This window comes from Lipophrys pholis (assembly GCF_963383615.2).
Source record: "Lipophrys pholis genome assembly, chromosome: 1".
NCBI classification, from domain to species: Eukaryota; Metazoa; Chordata; class Actinopteri; order Blenniiformes; family Blenniidae; genus Lipophrys; species Lipophrys pholis.
The window spans coordinates 54,053,390-54,069,390 of record NC_137635.1 but is presented as its reverse complement, the minus strand read 5'-3'; the positions used below and the strand labels follow the sequence as shown (position 1 = coordinate 54,069,390).

The 16,001-nt window shown below is 41.6% G+C and overlaps 1 protein-coding gene across 2 annotated transcripts; it reads left to right on the top strand.

The window, feature by feature from the left end:
• The first annotated feature begins 1,125 nt into the window (after positions 1-1,125).
• Positions 1,126-13,760, top strand: LOC308120830 (schwannomin-interacting protein 1-like). 2 transcript variants are annotated; one of them, XM_080481683.1, is made up of 7 exons: positions 1,126-1,317; positions 5,566-5,675; positions 11,482-11,599; positions 11,700-11,906; positions 12,160-12,283; positions 12,451-12,544; positions 12,662-13,497. In XM_080481683.1, the coding sequence occupies exons 1-7, from the start codon at positions 1,138-1,140 to the stop codon at positions 12,711-12,713; spliced, it is 885 nt and encodes a 294-aa protein (XP_080337809.1). In that variant the 5' UTR covers positions 1,126-1,137; the 3' UTR covers positions 12,714-13,497. The 2 variants fall into 2 exon arrangements, with proteins under 2 accessions (XP_080337809.1, XP_080337810.1); XM_080481684.1 differs by lacking the exon at positions 1,126-1,317 and adding an exon at positions 2,169-2,756 and having other exon boundaries at positions 12,662-13,760.
• Positions 13,761-16,001: the final 2,241 nt, after the last annotated feature.

Sequence of the window (16,001 nt, the reverse complement as noted above, 5' to 3'; positions counted from 1 at the left end):
TGCAGACTATCGTAAATGATGAACACAGGCAGAAATCAGTCACCATGGAAAATAATATCATGAAGAGAGAGGGATAGATTTGTCTAAATCATCTATAGATGATATTGGTGGCATTTGGTGGAGATATGTGGGTGTGTATATATATATATATACATATATATATATATATATATATATATATATATATATATATATATATATATATATATATATATATATATATATATATATATGTGTATATATATATATATACATATATATATATATATATATATATATATATACATACATACATATACATATATATATATATATATATATATATATATATATATATATATATATATATATATATATATATATATATATATATATACATTTTCCAAGAAATAAAATGTTGAAACAAAATCAATCAAAACATGAAAACAAGACAAATCATACAATAAATATAAGAATTTGATTTGAGAACATGTTTTGAGATCATCTTTAAAAACTACATAAATACTATATTCACTCCTCCACAAGATGACCAACACAAACATTTTATAATGTCTAGCAACCTTTTTTGAAATATTTGGAAAGTGTGAATACAGATGACATTTCTAATGTACTTAAATCTTTTTTTTTTTTAAATCATTTCTATTTCAATTGTTTATTTTGTTCATATACATATAAAATATATAAAGAAATAAAAAATCTATATGTATATATTTGGTGTATTTATATATTTTGTTTATCTGTCTGGTAATTTATTGTGTTTTGTTTTAAACATCTAGGGTTGGCCTTCCTGAGCGGTCTGGCTTGTTTGTCTGTGTTGCTGTGACGAGGTGGGATAGGGAAGAAAAAGAAAATAAAGGAAAATATCTCTGAATGTTATTTTTGTGTTTTCCAAAATAAAAATAAATTGAACAAGAAATGTTGACCAGCCGATATGTTGACCCGTGTTCTTCTATTCGTTGCAGCGGGGATCAACCGAACAGATTGACCCGAAAACCATCCAAACAGCCACTTTCAGCCACAGATGTGTATCTCAGGCCGGCTGGCCTCTTTCCCAGCCGAAGCACTCGGCCCCTCCTTACCCCCGAGTCTCCTCCTCCCAGTCCACGGCCCGCCTGGATGGAGGACTGTGATGTGGACATGGATGAGGAAGAGGAAGGAGAAATCTTCTCCGCAAAGGCCCAAGCAGGCGTCTGGTGGGAGGAGAGAGGAGGACGAGGCTTGGTGCTGAGCGGCTGGGCCGAGCGGCTCCAGGAAGTGTCAGAGTCCCAGACCGTGGACTGTTACGCTGGAGGACGAACCCGGCGCTCCAGCATCTCTGTGAGTGATCCATCATCCTTCTCTTATTTCAGCCACACAGGCTGAGGCTCCGTCTGTTTCTTCTCATGATACCAGCAGGTTACTGAACCACAGCAACGGAGACTGGACCACAAACAAAGAAGCACAAATCCACATTATGGGGATTGTAGAAGCCACAAGCTCAACTCATGCATTATTATCACATGCAAATTATATAATCAAATGTCCTGCAAACATATTTAACCATTTCCAGTTATAAGAAATCTCTAAATTGGTCTGAATGTTCAGCCCCCTCTAAAATATTTGGGTACTACTGTCCCACAATGCAATGTTTGTGTTTTCCTTCAAGTAACTTAAATGATCAGGTGTATGATTTAAAATAGATAATGCCCCTTTCAGTAGCTTTCTACACACTGAGGATTGTCTTGTAATAACTATATAGGTTTATGCCATTTCATAACGAATAGAGAAATAGCAGATATCCCCATAATTAGCTCGTCTGGCTATAAATTTTCTTTTTCCTTTAAATATTTAATTCAGAAGAAAAAAAAATGCTAAAGCTACCAAATAGGTATATGCCAATTACACAATAAAGGTATAAAGATATGCAATACAGATTTTTTTGAGCACCAGCATGTGATTTTAATTCTACATGGTTCTCCTGAGAGGAAAGTCTTGGTACATTTGGCCGGATGCTCACACTGATTAAGGCTGAAAGATGACTCACCATGGATGTTGTGTTGTTTAATCGGCCTACTGCTGCACTGTGACACAGCACTGTGTCAACAAATCGTGTGTGTGTGTGTGTGTGTGTGTGTGTGTGTTTGTGTGTTTGTGTATGCACGTGTGGGCAAATATGTGCCATGTGCGGCCTTTTGTGGCTCGTCGGGCTGGGATCCGTGATGCGGAGGAGATTCCTCCAGGAGAGGCCATGAGGACACAGAGGCGTGTTGATCCGCCGGCGCCTCAGTGAACCAGCCGGGCCCTTTCTAAAGCTCTTGTCCCTCCACGTTGCCTCCTCATCCATCAGACTATATTTAGTTTTTTAGTGCAGCGTCATGCTCGCGTTGCTTTGCCGTTTAATCATCGTCTCTCACTCGACCTGCTTCCTCTCCGACCGACAGGATTCCTGTGTTTTCTTTCCAGTACAATGATTGAAAAAAAAAAAAGAAACACTGAGGAAGATGGAGGAGCAGATAAGAGATCGGGAGAAGCGTGGCAGCACTGAGCAGCTCTCCCTCCATTTCTCTCCTCCCCTGCTTCCGCCTCCTCCCACTCCTTCCTCCCGTCCCCCCCCCCCCCCCCCCCCCTCCTGCTGCCTCTCCCCTCCTCCCCTCGCTCTCCTGCACGGAGCTGCAGTATATATGAGGGTCTCCTGGGTCTGGCTCCACTGCAGTGTAGACGAGTGCCTCAGTACGATGCGCTGAAGGATGGTGCACCAGGAGAAACGCATTTACCAGGTGTGTGGATCCGTATCTTCTCTTGTTCGTGGCTTGTAGTCGGGGTTGTAGCTTATTGCAACATCAGACTGACAGGTATGCGTGATAGGTGTCACATCACGGGTGTGCTGCTCTAGATACTAGGAGAGTGGATGAAAATGGACTGGGTGTGTTCACATGCGAGTCCGACATCAGTGTTTGCACGTTGTCCAGTTACCCCCCCCCCCCTGCAGTTTTCCCTACGCTTGATTGGAGAGGCAACGGCGGTTTGCATGTAAGGAGGTCATGATGTGGTGTGAAGTGGGCGAGCGGGAGGCAGAGCGGGAGGCAGAGCGAGAGGCAGAGCGCCGGTTTCCAGGAGTGATGGAGGCGATCAGATGATAGATACTCTTACATCACAGCTTCATCTGATGCGTCACAGAAAGCAGAGGCAGTGTGTGTGTGTGTGTGTGTGTGTGTGTGTGTGTGTGTGTGTGTGTGTGTGTGTGTGTGTGTGTGTGTGTGTGTGTGTATTCAGAGACACATCTCCATTTCTGGACTCGCTCCTCAACGAGTCCTGATTATTCAGCACGGCCTGGAGACATGAGAGCCCGCGCTCTCAGAATAGAAAAAAACAAACAAACATGCGGTGCCGAAACATTGTTCGATTTTTTTTCCAGAGACAAAAAGACAAAAAGAAATGGCAGCCGAGGAAAAAGAATCATAAATGATTCAGGAAAAGAGGAAACAACATGAACATTTGGAATTGAAAAAAATGGAAATTTAAGAGTGGAAGAAACTTAACTGCAGAATGACATGGCAGTTTGAACCAGTCGCAGGAAGCTCAGTTTTAATGAAGATATCAGCTGCTTTCACCTGAACGTCCAGCTTCTGCTGCTTCGTCCAACCATCTTTCACTCGGAGACACAGAGACCGACAACCACACGCTTCTAGAGCCACAAAATAACCTCCAATGTTCTCGGAGTTCCTGGAGAAAGCATGTAAACTTTACTGAGCAGAGACTCGAACAGGGGATGATGTTCCTGTGAGGTTAGAGGGCTAACCACTGCACCATTTTACACCCCTGACTAACTACTGAAAAAAAAAGAAAATGGCCGTTATTATTATGCATCTCGTTGTACATTTTGAAGATTAATTTCCATCAAAGCCAAGTCCCACTTAGTTTCTCACGGTTTAACTGGCCAGCCGATCAATCAGACAACAAATTAATGATTTTCTAATATATTTTCCTAAGAGATAATAACAGTAACATTCAGAAGCCATGTCACTTCCAGCAGAGAGACTTTAATCATTTCTAATATACGTAGCCTGCCAGTGTTCTGCATGCGTGTGTCCCTGACTCCCTGTGTGTACCTCGCATTAAAGATGATTTATAATTGGTTCATTAAAATAGTCAATAATCTGGCAATTAGTCATGGTGTTAATCATTTCTGCTGAATGGGACTTTTTTCAGAAGACAATTTAAAATCAATTTTGAAGTTATAAAGAGTAATATCTTGGGGGTGGGGGTTCTTTAAATAAGCCAATAAAGAAGACAACAGTCACAACGTCATATAGTGTTGTTGCCTGTAGGTCTGTAGGTGGAATCCTGAGGTTAGTCAGCTAATCCAGCCTAGTTGTGTAAATCTTTCCCCTTTTCAGGAATGTTAAATTACATATATGAGTTATGTACGTAAAGGTGTTGGTATACTCAGATATAGATTAGTTATTTTGTGTAAATATATTTCCATACAAATATGAATTTAATTATCTATATAGATTATCAAGAAGTGGTTTATACATGAATATGTCTATGTATGTCTGTGTATGGGTGTATCCGTTTGCATGTGCTTGAAATGAATTCATTCATAAAAAAAATTATAATCCAGGATTTAATCTGACCTCAGTCTAACCCTGCAGACTGATTAGGAATGAACAAGAGATACTGGAGGTCACGGTGCTTGCCAAGTAAAAACAAAAAAACCAAGCTGTGACAGACATTAAATGGTGCTGCCACCTAAAGGTCAACACTTTCACATCTCAGTTTCTCAGTTTACAGTTTTTTTTACCTGATTTTCCTCCATTTGAATATTGGATCATAGGAGCTACATTCAGAATCTGCTGTGTCTGTGTGAGCTGGACTGGCTCCGCCCACACATGCCCATCTTGGGAAGAGGAGGAAGTACTTCCTCTCATGGTGCCGTGTGCCAGAGCAGAGCTGCCTAATTGTGGGAGGAGTCAAAGGGAGGGCCTATGTTGATTGGGATTGGCTAAACCCCCGATGACACTATATAGGGTTTGATTTCTGATTGGCTGGTTGGAGCAACACACTTTTTAAAACCTGAAACAAGCCAGGGACAGAGGACAGACTGTCTTCACTTCTGGGACGTCAGTCCAGGTATGGGGACGATTAGTACTGCTGGAAAACCTTTAGGAAGTGAATTTTACATAATATGGCCCTTGAAGGTTAAAAAACAGTCATAAACGTTTAAATCTGCTAGTTTGGAGGATTTTGGCTGCAGGTAACACGGCTCTGACGAAAAGAAAGCATTCACATACTGTGTAAAAATGTGGAATCTTTCAGAGGAAACATGCATAACATATTTAAATGAGATGTTATTTTATTAGTCCCACAGGGAGAAACAGAGAAATGTGTTGAGTATTAGCAGTGTCCCTGATGAATATGATCCTGAGACAAACCCTGATGTCTCAACGTAGTTTAAAGATCCGTCACTCTGATCATTTATTCCTTCAGTGAGTTTGTGGCCTACTTAAATCAATCAGAAGAGCAACACGATTGTGTCTCTTCATTGTCTTGATATTTTGTGTTGTTTTTTTTTTTTCCTGGCAGGCCCAGAGGAATGAAAGAGAGTCCATCAGGCAGAAACTCGCTCTGGGCAGTTTCTATGACGACGAGCCCGTCATCTATACCAGCTGCAGCAAGAATGGCCTGTCGTCCCGGTGAGTGTGTGTGTGTGTGTGTGTGTGTGTGTGTGTGTGTGTGTGTGTGTGTGTGTGTGTGTGTGTGTGTGTGTGTGTGTGTGTGTGTGTGTGTGTGTGTGTGTGTGTGAGTGACCAGGGTTTGATCAGAGCAGCCTTTTGAAGAACAGAAATAATGAGTGTGGATTGAAGCTGCACTTTCATCTATTTTATTTATTCTTTTTACAGATTTTATATTTAGATAAAAGGAAGCAGAAGAGAGAATCTGTCCCAGTTCTGAATAATCATCAATTCATCAGAAGTTTTTATATTCAGTCGTGGATTCAACTGAGCCGTTAGAACAATTGACTTTTTTAAACAGCTGGTTCATGTTGACGAGTATAAGAATGTCATTTTATCTATTTATTTGTGGTCGTTTTGATCTTGAGAGAGAATCGATGCTACAGAGGGTAAAGTTCTATTCCATCACGTTGCATACCTAACATTCATTTCCTGTATATATTTTGTCCAATCCTAACCTGAATCTAATTCACTCCTTTTGGTTCACTTCGACATCCCAGTTTAAACTCAATTTCTACGTAGCAGCAACACTAAATCATAATAACCTATAAAAACTAAAATCCTCAATTTTTGGACAAAGAGTTAAATATCTGCTCCTCTTTTGGTGACACAATGATACGCAAATAAATGTTTTGTAAAGTATCTCTGCCAGTCCAGGGGTCAACGTATCCTTGAGCAATACAGTGAAACCAAAATGACTGCCATTCGACCACTGTGGCTCCCGGAGCATGACCCTTGACCCCCACCAGCTCCCCGGAGCGCCTTGATCCTACAAACAGGATAAATCAATGTGGGGAAAAAGAAGTGTCCGTAAAGGGATTCATAAAGTATGATCAGTTTAATTGAACATTCAGTCGCTTCGATGAGACGGTTTTCTATGAGCAATCATAAATAAATACGTAAAAATGTATTAATAAATATGGGGCTGTCACGGATGAGTGCTTCTATTTTCAAAAAAGTTATGTGGGTTGTTTTTTGTTTGTATTTAATAAGATAATGTGTCCTCACATGACAACAACATGATACATTTGCATGCGGACATGAGTGCTGGTCCTCCAGCAGCCAGCGGGGGGCGCTAAGCAAATCAAAGTCACGCAATAGATGAAGAAAAAGGTCTAACTGCACCTGGCAGTGAATGACGGTAGTGACTTCCAGAGAGCTCTGCAATCTGCAGTAAAACAGCTGAAGATAGCGTCTCGGTCATTTAAAGGAGACATATCATGCTTTTAAATCCTTCCTTTTTACATATAAATCATACAGTAGTGGTCTATATAAAGCGGAATTCCTCATTATTATAGCTCCACAGGCCCCTTTTCTACCCCTTTTCTGATGTGCTTCTGAGAGCAACTCGTTTTGGGGCGGTCTCTTCAAATGCAAATGAGACACTTCATACCCCGCCTCCTCTCCAGGTTGCAGAGGTGACACTCGGTTCAACTCCACCCTGTCCGGCCATCTTTGTAGTTTGATAGAACAGATACAATTATCTAGCGGCGCAGAAACTTTATATTCACACATTATTTACAAAATGTCAACAACGGAAGATTTGTCCATCCAGCCATACATGTTGGAGCCAGAGTCGGACCCGGCGGAGCGAGATGAAAATGACAATGATGCACCTGAAGAACAACGTCTTCATATGGATGTAACGCAATGGTGTGTTACTATATTTACACTAACTTCTCCATCCATGCCCACTACTACAATACTGCCTGTATTACAACGACTATTTAACACAGAAGTTACATTATAATCTAAAACGAGCACACAGCGCTAACATATGAAGACGGTGCAACTGCTAATGCTAACAAAACAATGACAGGGACGTCTTATCATCACACTTTTTAGCGTTATATACAGCTTACCGAAGTGCTCTGTTCGTCGTCTCCATAGATAGAAGGAACTGACCGCTCAATCAGACCAAGTCTTTCGGCAAATCCTTCTTTATACTGGCGGAGGTTGCTGAAGCAGTCGTCCTTAAAGTGCTTCGCGCACACAAAAATGACCTTACCCACAGATGTGGGTACATTTTCTGTGAAAAATAAAACTCAAGCAGGCACTTCGAAAAGGTTCTGATGCTGGGAGACGGTGTAACGAAGCTTGTGGGTTACTACATCCAACAACCGAACATTTCGACTTATCCTCTCGTAACTTCGGTTGGACTACAAAATCGCAGCGAGAAACAAAAATGGCGGATTGCTCGAAATGTCGATGTCCTAATTTGGCAGTTCCGCTGCGAATACTGTGACGTCATTGTTCAAAAAACGTAATAGAGAATAGAAAAATCGAAACGGATCGCAAAATATGACCAAAACAGAATATAAAGATATCAACGGAGCACCTGAAGAGACTACTTTGAACTTTTCTGTACTTCTAAACACTCTAAATATACAACAACATGCATTTAAGGGCTAAAAAAGTGGATTTAGCATGATATGTCCCCTTTAAGGCAAAACAGAAAGTGTAATTAATTCTTCCTGGAAGAGCGGTGTTGTTTACGGTCAGCGTGTCGGGGGGGCTGGCGTGGCATGGACCTCAAACAAAGACTCGGCTGTTTGGAAAGGGCAGGCTGGACAATGTGGTTCTAAAGTTTCTCACAGTGGCATGAGGTTTTCACTTAGAAACTTAAAATCAAACAAGCAAAGAAAAAATAAAACACTTTCATTTTCCTTCCTTCATGCTGGTTTAATTAATGCACAATCAGCAAATTCTGTGTTGGGTTGGGTTTTTCTTTTACTGACGTGCCGGTGGCCAAAGCAGGAAGAGAAATATACCAGTCAATGCTTTTTGTTTATTTGTTTGTTAGATATGTTACATAGATATTATAGTGGCTTATTAATAGATATACTAGTTAATGCTTTTTGTTTGTTTGTTTTAGATGTTTGCTGTTTGATATGTTAAAAAAAAATACGGTACAAATTTGTAATATATTTACTAATGTTTAGTTTTTCACAAAATCACTCATCGTAATCGCGATGATGTCATATGCCATACATCATAAATGAAATGTAAACAAACACATAATGTAAAAACGTTACAATCAAATGTATTTACATAATGTAAATGTAAATACAATATAAATTTCATAAATCAGGCATTTTATTCAAAAAAAAGGTCTAATTTGCAAATATCACTCAAAAAAGGAACAAATAAATGTTTGTTCCTTGATGTATATCCCATAATTTCTCAACTATTTCACTCCACGACTGTAAACTTTGCATGCCATGCTAATTAGCAACTTACTGTTTTCTGGTACCTTTGGTCCTTGCATTGGACTGTCCAATATAAATGAAGAAACTTTGCATGGCAGTTTTCAGAATAAGAGTTGTAAAGCAACAGGTGTGACTCACTTTTACGTAACTGACTGACATTAAAAAAATGAAAAAAAAAAAAATCTTTTCCCATGAAAGTGATATTTCGTATTTGTGGTTGAGGCTTTCGTTGCCCTGGGATAGCGGCACGCCTACACGTTGGCCGGAGTTGCATTGACATTACATCAGGCACAGGCTGGTGAACCACATCCAGCAAAACCTCTTTCTTTCTTGTCACGCCTCCCGTTCAGTTCAGGCCTTTGGACTTATCAATTTTTCCTTGCTAAATTGTGGGGACGCCCCCTCCCCCCCGCCCTACCCTGCCAACACTACCGACCACTCTTTGAGGAAGTGCAATTTGGCGACTCTTTGAAAAAGGAAGCGGTGCCTCGTGTGAGGCTGCTGCTGTGATTGGTGCAGTTCGAACCGTGTCACCTCCGAGGTAAAGGTGCTTCGTCTGGGCTGGAAATTCCAACGCTGCTCGTCCCAATCAGCAAGTCATTGTCATTCGGAAGGAGGGAGTGGTTACCGCGGGTGAGTTAGGTTCTTTCACAGTATAATGATGTGGAATTGAATGAATTAGTGTTTTGAGTGGTTGGAAAGATTGAGGTTAAAGTTTCAATTGTTTCCGTGCAACTGCTCCGAGGGGCTGGTTATGACAGCGTTAGTCATTTCTCTAAAAGCTCCAGTCGATTCTTATTCCCATCGACAAATCGTGTGACGTTGTTGACATTAAAACAGACAATGTCACAGCACAGCATTTTAAAGCTCCCCAGGATTTCCATTGAAATCTAAAGGCTTCACAGCAACAGCGTGAAACTCATTTCAGTTCAGAGGCCACAAACACCCCAATTTCATGTTGGGTGAGTAAAATAAAGCCATAATAACCTTTAGATTTAACGTTTTCTTTATAGTGGTGCAGAGTATACATGATGAAAATATCTATATTTTTACTAAAACCAAACTATTCCTATAGAAAATGGTACAATCTCAACATAAATCCAATTTTAATGAAACCGGAAATGAAATGTCCAGAAAACATTCTGGGCGTTTTTACAAACTCACCCTGGCAGCGTAGCGTTGAGGGTTAGGGTTTGACGGCAACAAGGTATTCTGTAATGACTTACAGAATATTAGGTGTGGTTCAAAGTTGTGGGTTACCAGCTTCCTCTCAAGGAGGAAAGTGTCTTCCCGCTGAATTTCCAAAGCTTTAACCGACAGACACGAGCGTTTCATGGCTCGGACACGTGGCGGAGGGATCTCCTTTACTTTTACGAAAAAGTCCACACAAAATGTTCGGTCCCACTGTTCTTCACGTGGTTATTTATAAAAGTAATCGTTTCAGTTTCAATACTTCTTCTAAACATTAGTACACAAGTGCTACTACATCAAAATGTCAAATGAGCCAATCGCATGGCAAAAACGCGAAGCATGAAACACAGAGTAAAATGACGACAACTGGACAAGAAATACCAGCACACTCTGACGTTGATACTCCTTAAAAATCTACTTGTTTTTTCTCAAGGCTGGCAGATCAACATATTTTTCCACCGTGAAAAAAAATATTCTCGACTTTGATTTTCGACTTTTTCTGAAGTGCATGAAGGTTTTTTTTTTTTTTTTTAGCCTCCAAATTCTTTTTTTTTTATCTTCAGTGGCCCTAAAACTCTTCCGTAAACTGCAGCCATAAAACTTTGGATCTAATGCAATTTCACTGTAAACACGGTTGCAAACGTGTAAACTTACTGCAACGGGTTTCAGTGTTTTGTAGTGGCATTGACGGAGCCACATTTAACCCTTTGGTGGCCCTGTTTTTGCCCCATCTGCTGGATGCTACATGGTCAAGCAGCCTTCCTGAAGTCCAAACCGACACAACCTCAAAGTAGAGGAGCATCAGAAAATTGAATAATATTGAAAACTGGAAGTTACAGGATGAGAGAAACATCGGTACATGTGGTGAACCTACATTTGTGCTGATTCAGAATAAAAGGCCACAATTCAACGTCAGTCACAGGAAAACAAACATGGATGATTCCCACAGTGGATCAAGAGGGTTAGGGTCCTGCTTTTGGTGCAGGAGATGTTCTCTGTCAACTTTCTGTCCCACCCGAGCGTGATTTCAGCTCATCGTTAACTAGAGCTACACTCGGTAGAGCGCAGACCTTCACCAACGCCACATTTGTTTGCGGGACCGAGTCGGCATCGCTAGCATGATAGCCGTTAGCACATATCGATGCCAACTAGCCTGTCAGGTAGCTACATCACTGTGCGAAACACTGAGCAGGGAGCGTCTCCATGGCAACAGACGCTGATCTCCTTTGATCAAGACTGTGGTCTTCGTGGGATTTCAGACATGGTGAAATCAACTAAATTGTTGGTTTAATGTGTTCATAAATCCCTTTACACTACATATAAGTGCCATGCACCTTCTCACAGCATGTCTGTGTGTCTCCCGGCAGGCTGCAGAGCGGCGTGAACCTGCAGGTCTGTTTTGTAAATGACAGCAGCAGTGACAAAGACAGCGATGCAGAGGACAGCCGGACGGAAACCAGCCTGGACACGCCTCTGTCTCCTGTGGTGTGTTTCTGTACCGCGTCTCTCCCACCACTTTCACGTATAACAGGCGACACTGGGTTTGACCTCTGACCCCCCCCCCCCATCCCCCCATCCCACACAGAGCAAGCAGAGCTCGTCGCTATCGGACCGAGACACTGCGGAGGAGGACTCGGACCCGCTTGATGACTGCGGCGGGTTCTGGCGGGTGCAGAGGAGGCTGCAGGAGGAGGCCCGGGTGGCGCTGGCTCTGGCTCGGCCCATGGCCCGCATGCAAGTGGAGGTGGAGCGGCAAATCCAGCTGCACAGACGATCTCCCGTGGCCGACCTGGTCAGTCACTGATTCATGTGCAGACGGCTTCCTTCTCCTCATTCATATCGTCAGGAGAATAAACATTCATCTCTCATGTACGGCCTGAGCAGGCAGGCTTTTGTGCATTTTGATTTCTGGCTCGTGAAGAGATGTGTTTGCATTTTGTCCTGCTGACGATCGACTGAACAGATTCCCAAACACACACTCAGTTGAATTTCATCACGATGTCAGCACACGTCAAGTCCCCGCTCGTCTCTTCTGATCTGTGCAGCTTCCACATCTGCCGCACATCAGCGAGGGCTTGATGAAGAGGAACCTGAGGCGAGGCGACATGAGGGACATGAGCCTCGGACAGCTGCAAGTCATCACCAATGATTTACACTCACAGATTCAGAGTGAGTAGAGCGCGCACACACACAGCCCAGCGAGAGAGAATCAAAATGAGTATAAAAAGATTTATTTTTATTTTTGTGTTTATCTGTATTTTGTATTGTTGTTTTGACGTGTCTGGAATGAATTATTAAAGACTGAAAGTGTGTTTTGGTGTTTTGACCCGCTGCAGGTTTGAATGAGGAGCTGGTGCAGCTGCTGCTGATGAGGGACGAGCTGCATGTGGAGCAGGACGCGATGCTGGTGGACATCGAGGACCTCACCAGGTGAACACACATTTTCTATCTGTATCATCCGTCACCGTTTGGACGGCAGCGTCATATGAATTGTGCTCTAATGCTCGTTCTAATGGGCTTTTTCTTTATCCTTGTTCTTTGCGACAGACATGCACACACCCACCAGCGGCACCACCCGGAGAAAGCTCTCTCTAAATAAACCTCCCGGCCTGTCGGGGCTTCTCACCTCCACTCTGCATGGTTTCTCATGCCGTGTTTTGTAGTATTAAAGGATCCTCTCCACTTAATCTCCCCCTCCGCCCTTCATTTACAGCCCTGTGATTTTGCACGGTACGTCCGTTCACGTTGGAGGAATCTGGAAGTGTGGTGACTTCCACCTGATTGATGAGGAGGGTTAAGCAGTTCATCTGTAGACGTGCACTCATTCACTTCACCACGAGCACTGTGCCATTGCTGTGTGTCACTGGAGTCGACGGGCTGTTGCAATAGAAAACACTCTATGGTTTCAATGCTGCTGCAGCTTTTGTGTGGTTTAAAAAAAAAAATACAACAACATTAAATTGGATTAAACTGAGAAGCTGCTACTGTGAATATATATTTATCTTGTTCACGTTAATTACTTATCAATTATTGTAAAAGACACATGAAGAACCTCTCAAAGAAGATATGCAATCCCAATATTATGTTCTGCTTGGTTTATCATGCTAAAATAATCCATGGGGAAAAGATAAGAGTATAAAGCAAATCGCCGCCAGAGCATCTACTTATTATTCTATTTTCTGTGTGTAAAAGGTTTATGGAGACACGATATGTAAACGGTAACGGACACTTTAATAGACGGATGAAGAACATGCCTTGTTGTGTTTTCACTCTCAGCCTTTTGATGAATGTCATTTAACACAAAAGTGGTTTTTCTATGGTTTGCTTCGTTGATGTTTGATGACATGTTGAAGAAAATTCCAGTAATAAATGTTTCAGGTGTCTCTGTTTGGCTTCTTTGAGTTACATTTGACTTGATAAAAGATGTTCCAGATGAATCTCCGGGGGCCGATGATGGTAATTACTTTGAAACCGAGTGAGTGATGGGCTCGTCTCCTCAACACAGGAAGAGGCCGTCGGGTTTCCCTGCTCATTCACAAGTTCATGCATACGTAGTGTCGGACTGAAAAAGAGGAAACGCTAAGACGGATATAGACATATCACCTCATAATGAGGAGATCCTCACTGTACATAGAGTCAAATATGCAAAAAAAAAAAAAAAAAAAGCATATCCAAATGTACACTTAACAATCAAATAGCCCTATTAACTAATAATAAAAAATGTTTTTAACTCAAATTGAACTGGTGAAGAAGATGGACTGAACTTGTATCAATGGGGGACAAGTTGGATAATTTCACCTCTTTTCAGCAAAAATCTCCAGATTTCGATGAAAAATTAATAAAAATAAAAATCATGACGGCTCTTCGATGGCTTCGCGACGCCATAGTGGGCTAGTTGGATCAGACACTGCAGTCGAATGTGAAGTTTTAAACCAGGAATGGGTGGAATAGTGCCAGAATAACCTTTAAATATAATTGTGGCGCAGAGTATACGTGATGAAAATGTTGATAATTTCACAGAATTACTGAGGCAAAAGAGTATAATCTCAACATAAATCTAAATTCAATTAAACCTTCTGGTGCAAAATACAGTGAAATGTCGAAGAAACGTTTCCTACAGCTGTTATAGGTATTGCACGTGCATTATGTACAACAAAAGAATAACTTTAAAGTTTAAATTTAAAAGTCATTATGACACTATTTTCCCGGTCTAACCCTCTTAAGATGAAACTAGTGTGTTTGTGGCCGAGGAACTAAAATGTGTTTTTGACACTCTTGGTTTAATGTATGTTTACATACAAGAACACACACACACACACACACACACACACACACACACACACACACACACACACACACACTTGGATCTACAACAAGCGAGCCTTTTCGCTCACAGTCCCATCGGACTGGAATCATTTATCAACATTAGAGCCGTAGACATGAATAAAAATCAAAGAGTAGTAAAGCAGTAACCGACTGGATGTGGTCAAAACCGAGAAGATGTCGACGCAGGATGGAAACAGTTCCACGTCATTCTTTCACTTTGGAGGTAAACAATGACAGCTCTCCATGTGTGAATTCTAGTTTCACTCAAAACATGCGGCATGATGGGTGGGGGGAGAGAGAGAGAGAGAGAGAGAGAGAGGGAGTGAAAAGGAAATTACACAATCATGACGGAGCACTTTCAATACAGTTAGGTGTTGACCCTTCGCCGTACGGTGAGAGGAAAATCCCTGCCTCTGGGTATAAAACCCTACAGGATGGTCGAGTCCAGACAGACACGCTGGAAGAACCTGAACCATCAAACTCTCTCAACATGCATCTCATCAAGCTCTGTGAGTATCAGGACCTGGACAACATGTTGAAATGTGAAGTGAAATAGATTGATTAAAGAATATATTTGTGTTCCAGACTTGACTCCTGCTCTGCTGCTGCTGCTGCTGGCGCTCACCTGTCCGCTCAGTCAGTCTCTACCTGTGATGAGTAAAGGACCATCAGCGGATTTCTGCATTTCATCGGCTCGGACTCTCCTCCACAACATCACCGCTGCACTGGCACAGGTCAGGCCTGATTTTAGAGGAAGAAAATCTCTATAAGGGCTGTTTACTTTGACATTATATTGACAAAAAAAATGACTAAATCTTAATTTGTCGTCACAGAACAACCTGTTCAATGGAATCGACTGCTCGAAGCAGAACGTGGAGCTGAACATGGAGAGCAGCACAGCAGCTGTGTGTGCACCAATGGTAAATACACACACACTGTCTACACCTGCATGTACATTCTGACATAAATATCATTAATGTCTCTTCTCTTTCTCACAGGAATCAGCATGCTCTGGAGGGAGTAAACCCAAATTTGATCAGGTGAGTTTTACTCGATAAAAATACTTGAATTCTTAAAGTTTGACCTTTGATCTTAAAGTGTTTTTTTTTTTTAATGTCTCAGTAGTGACTTGAACTGTTCTTGTTTCCATCCAGGACTCGTGTGTGAGAGAAATTGGAAAAGATCTCCAGCATTACTACAAGTTCCTCTCAGCTCAGCGAGACCCCGACAATTTCTTGGGTGCGACTGTTCTGCTGAGCCTCAGCGAGTTCATGACGGTACGTGACATTTCTACCGGGCGTGTGTATCCGAGTGTTTCAGGAGAACTAACAGGAGTACACGTCACTTAAATGTATTGTTTTATACACACATACAATATGCACTACATTGCACTTTAACTGCTCCCAGGATGAGTTTTCATTTCTTGTATTCTCTTGTATGAGTTTGGATTTATTCACATTTGGTGTAGTTATGTGAGAAATAAATATATATTTGGTTATTTTTGCAGATGAGTGGTAAAAACATGTTTAACATCTTTACAGTGAAGTCACAATCTGAAGGT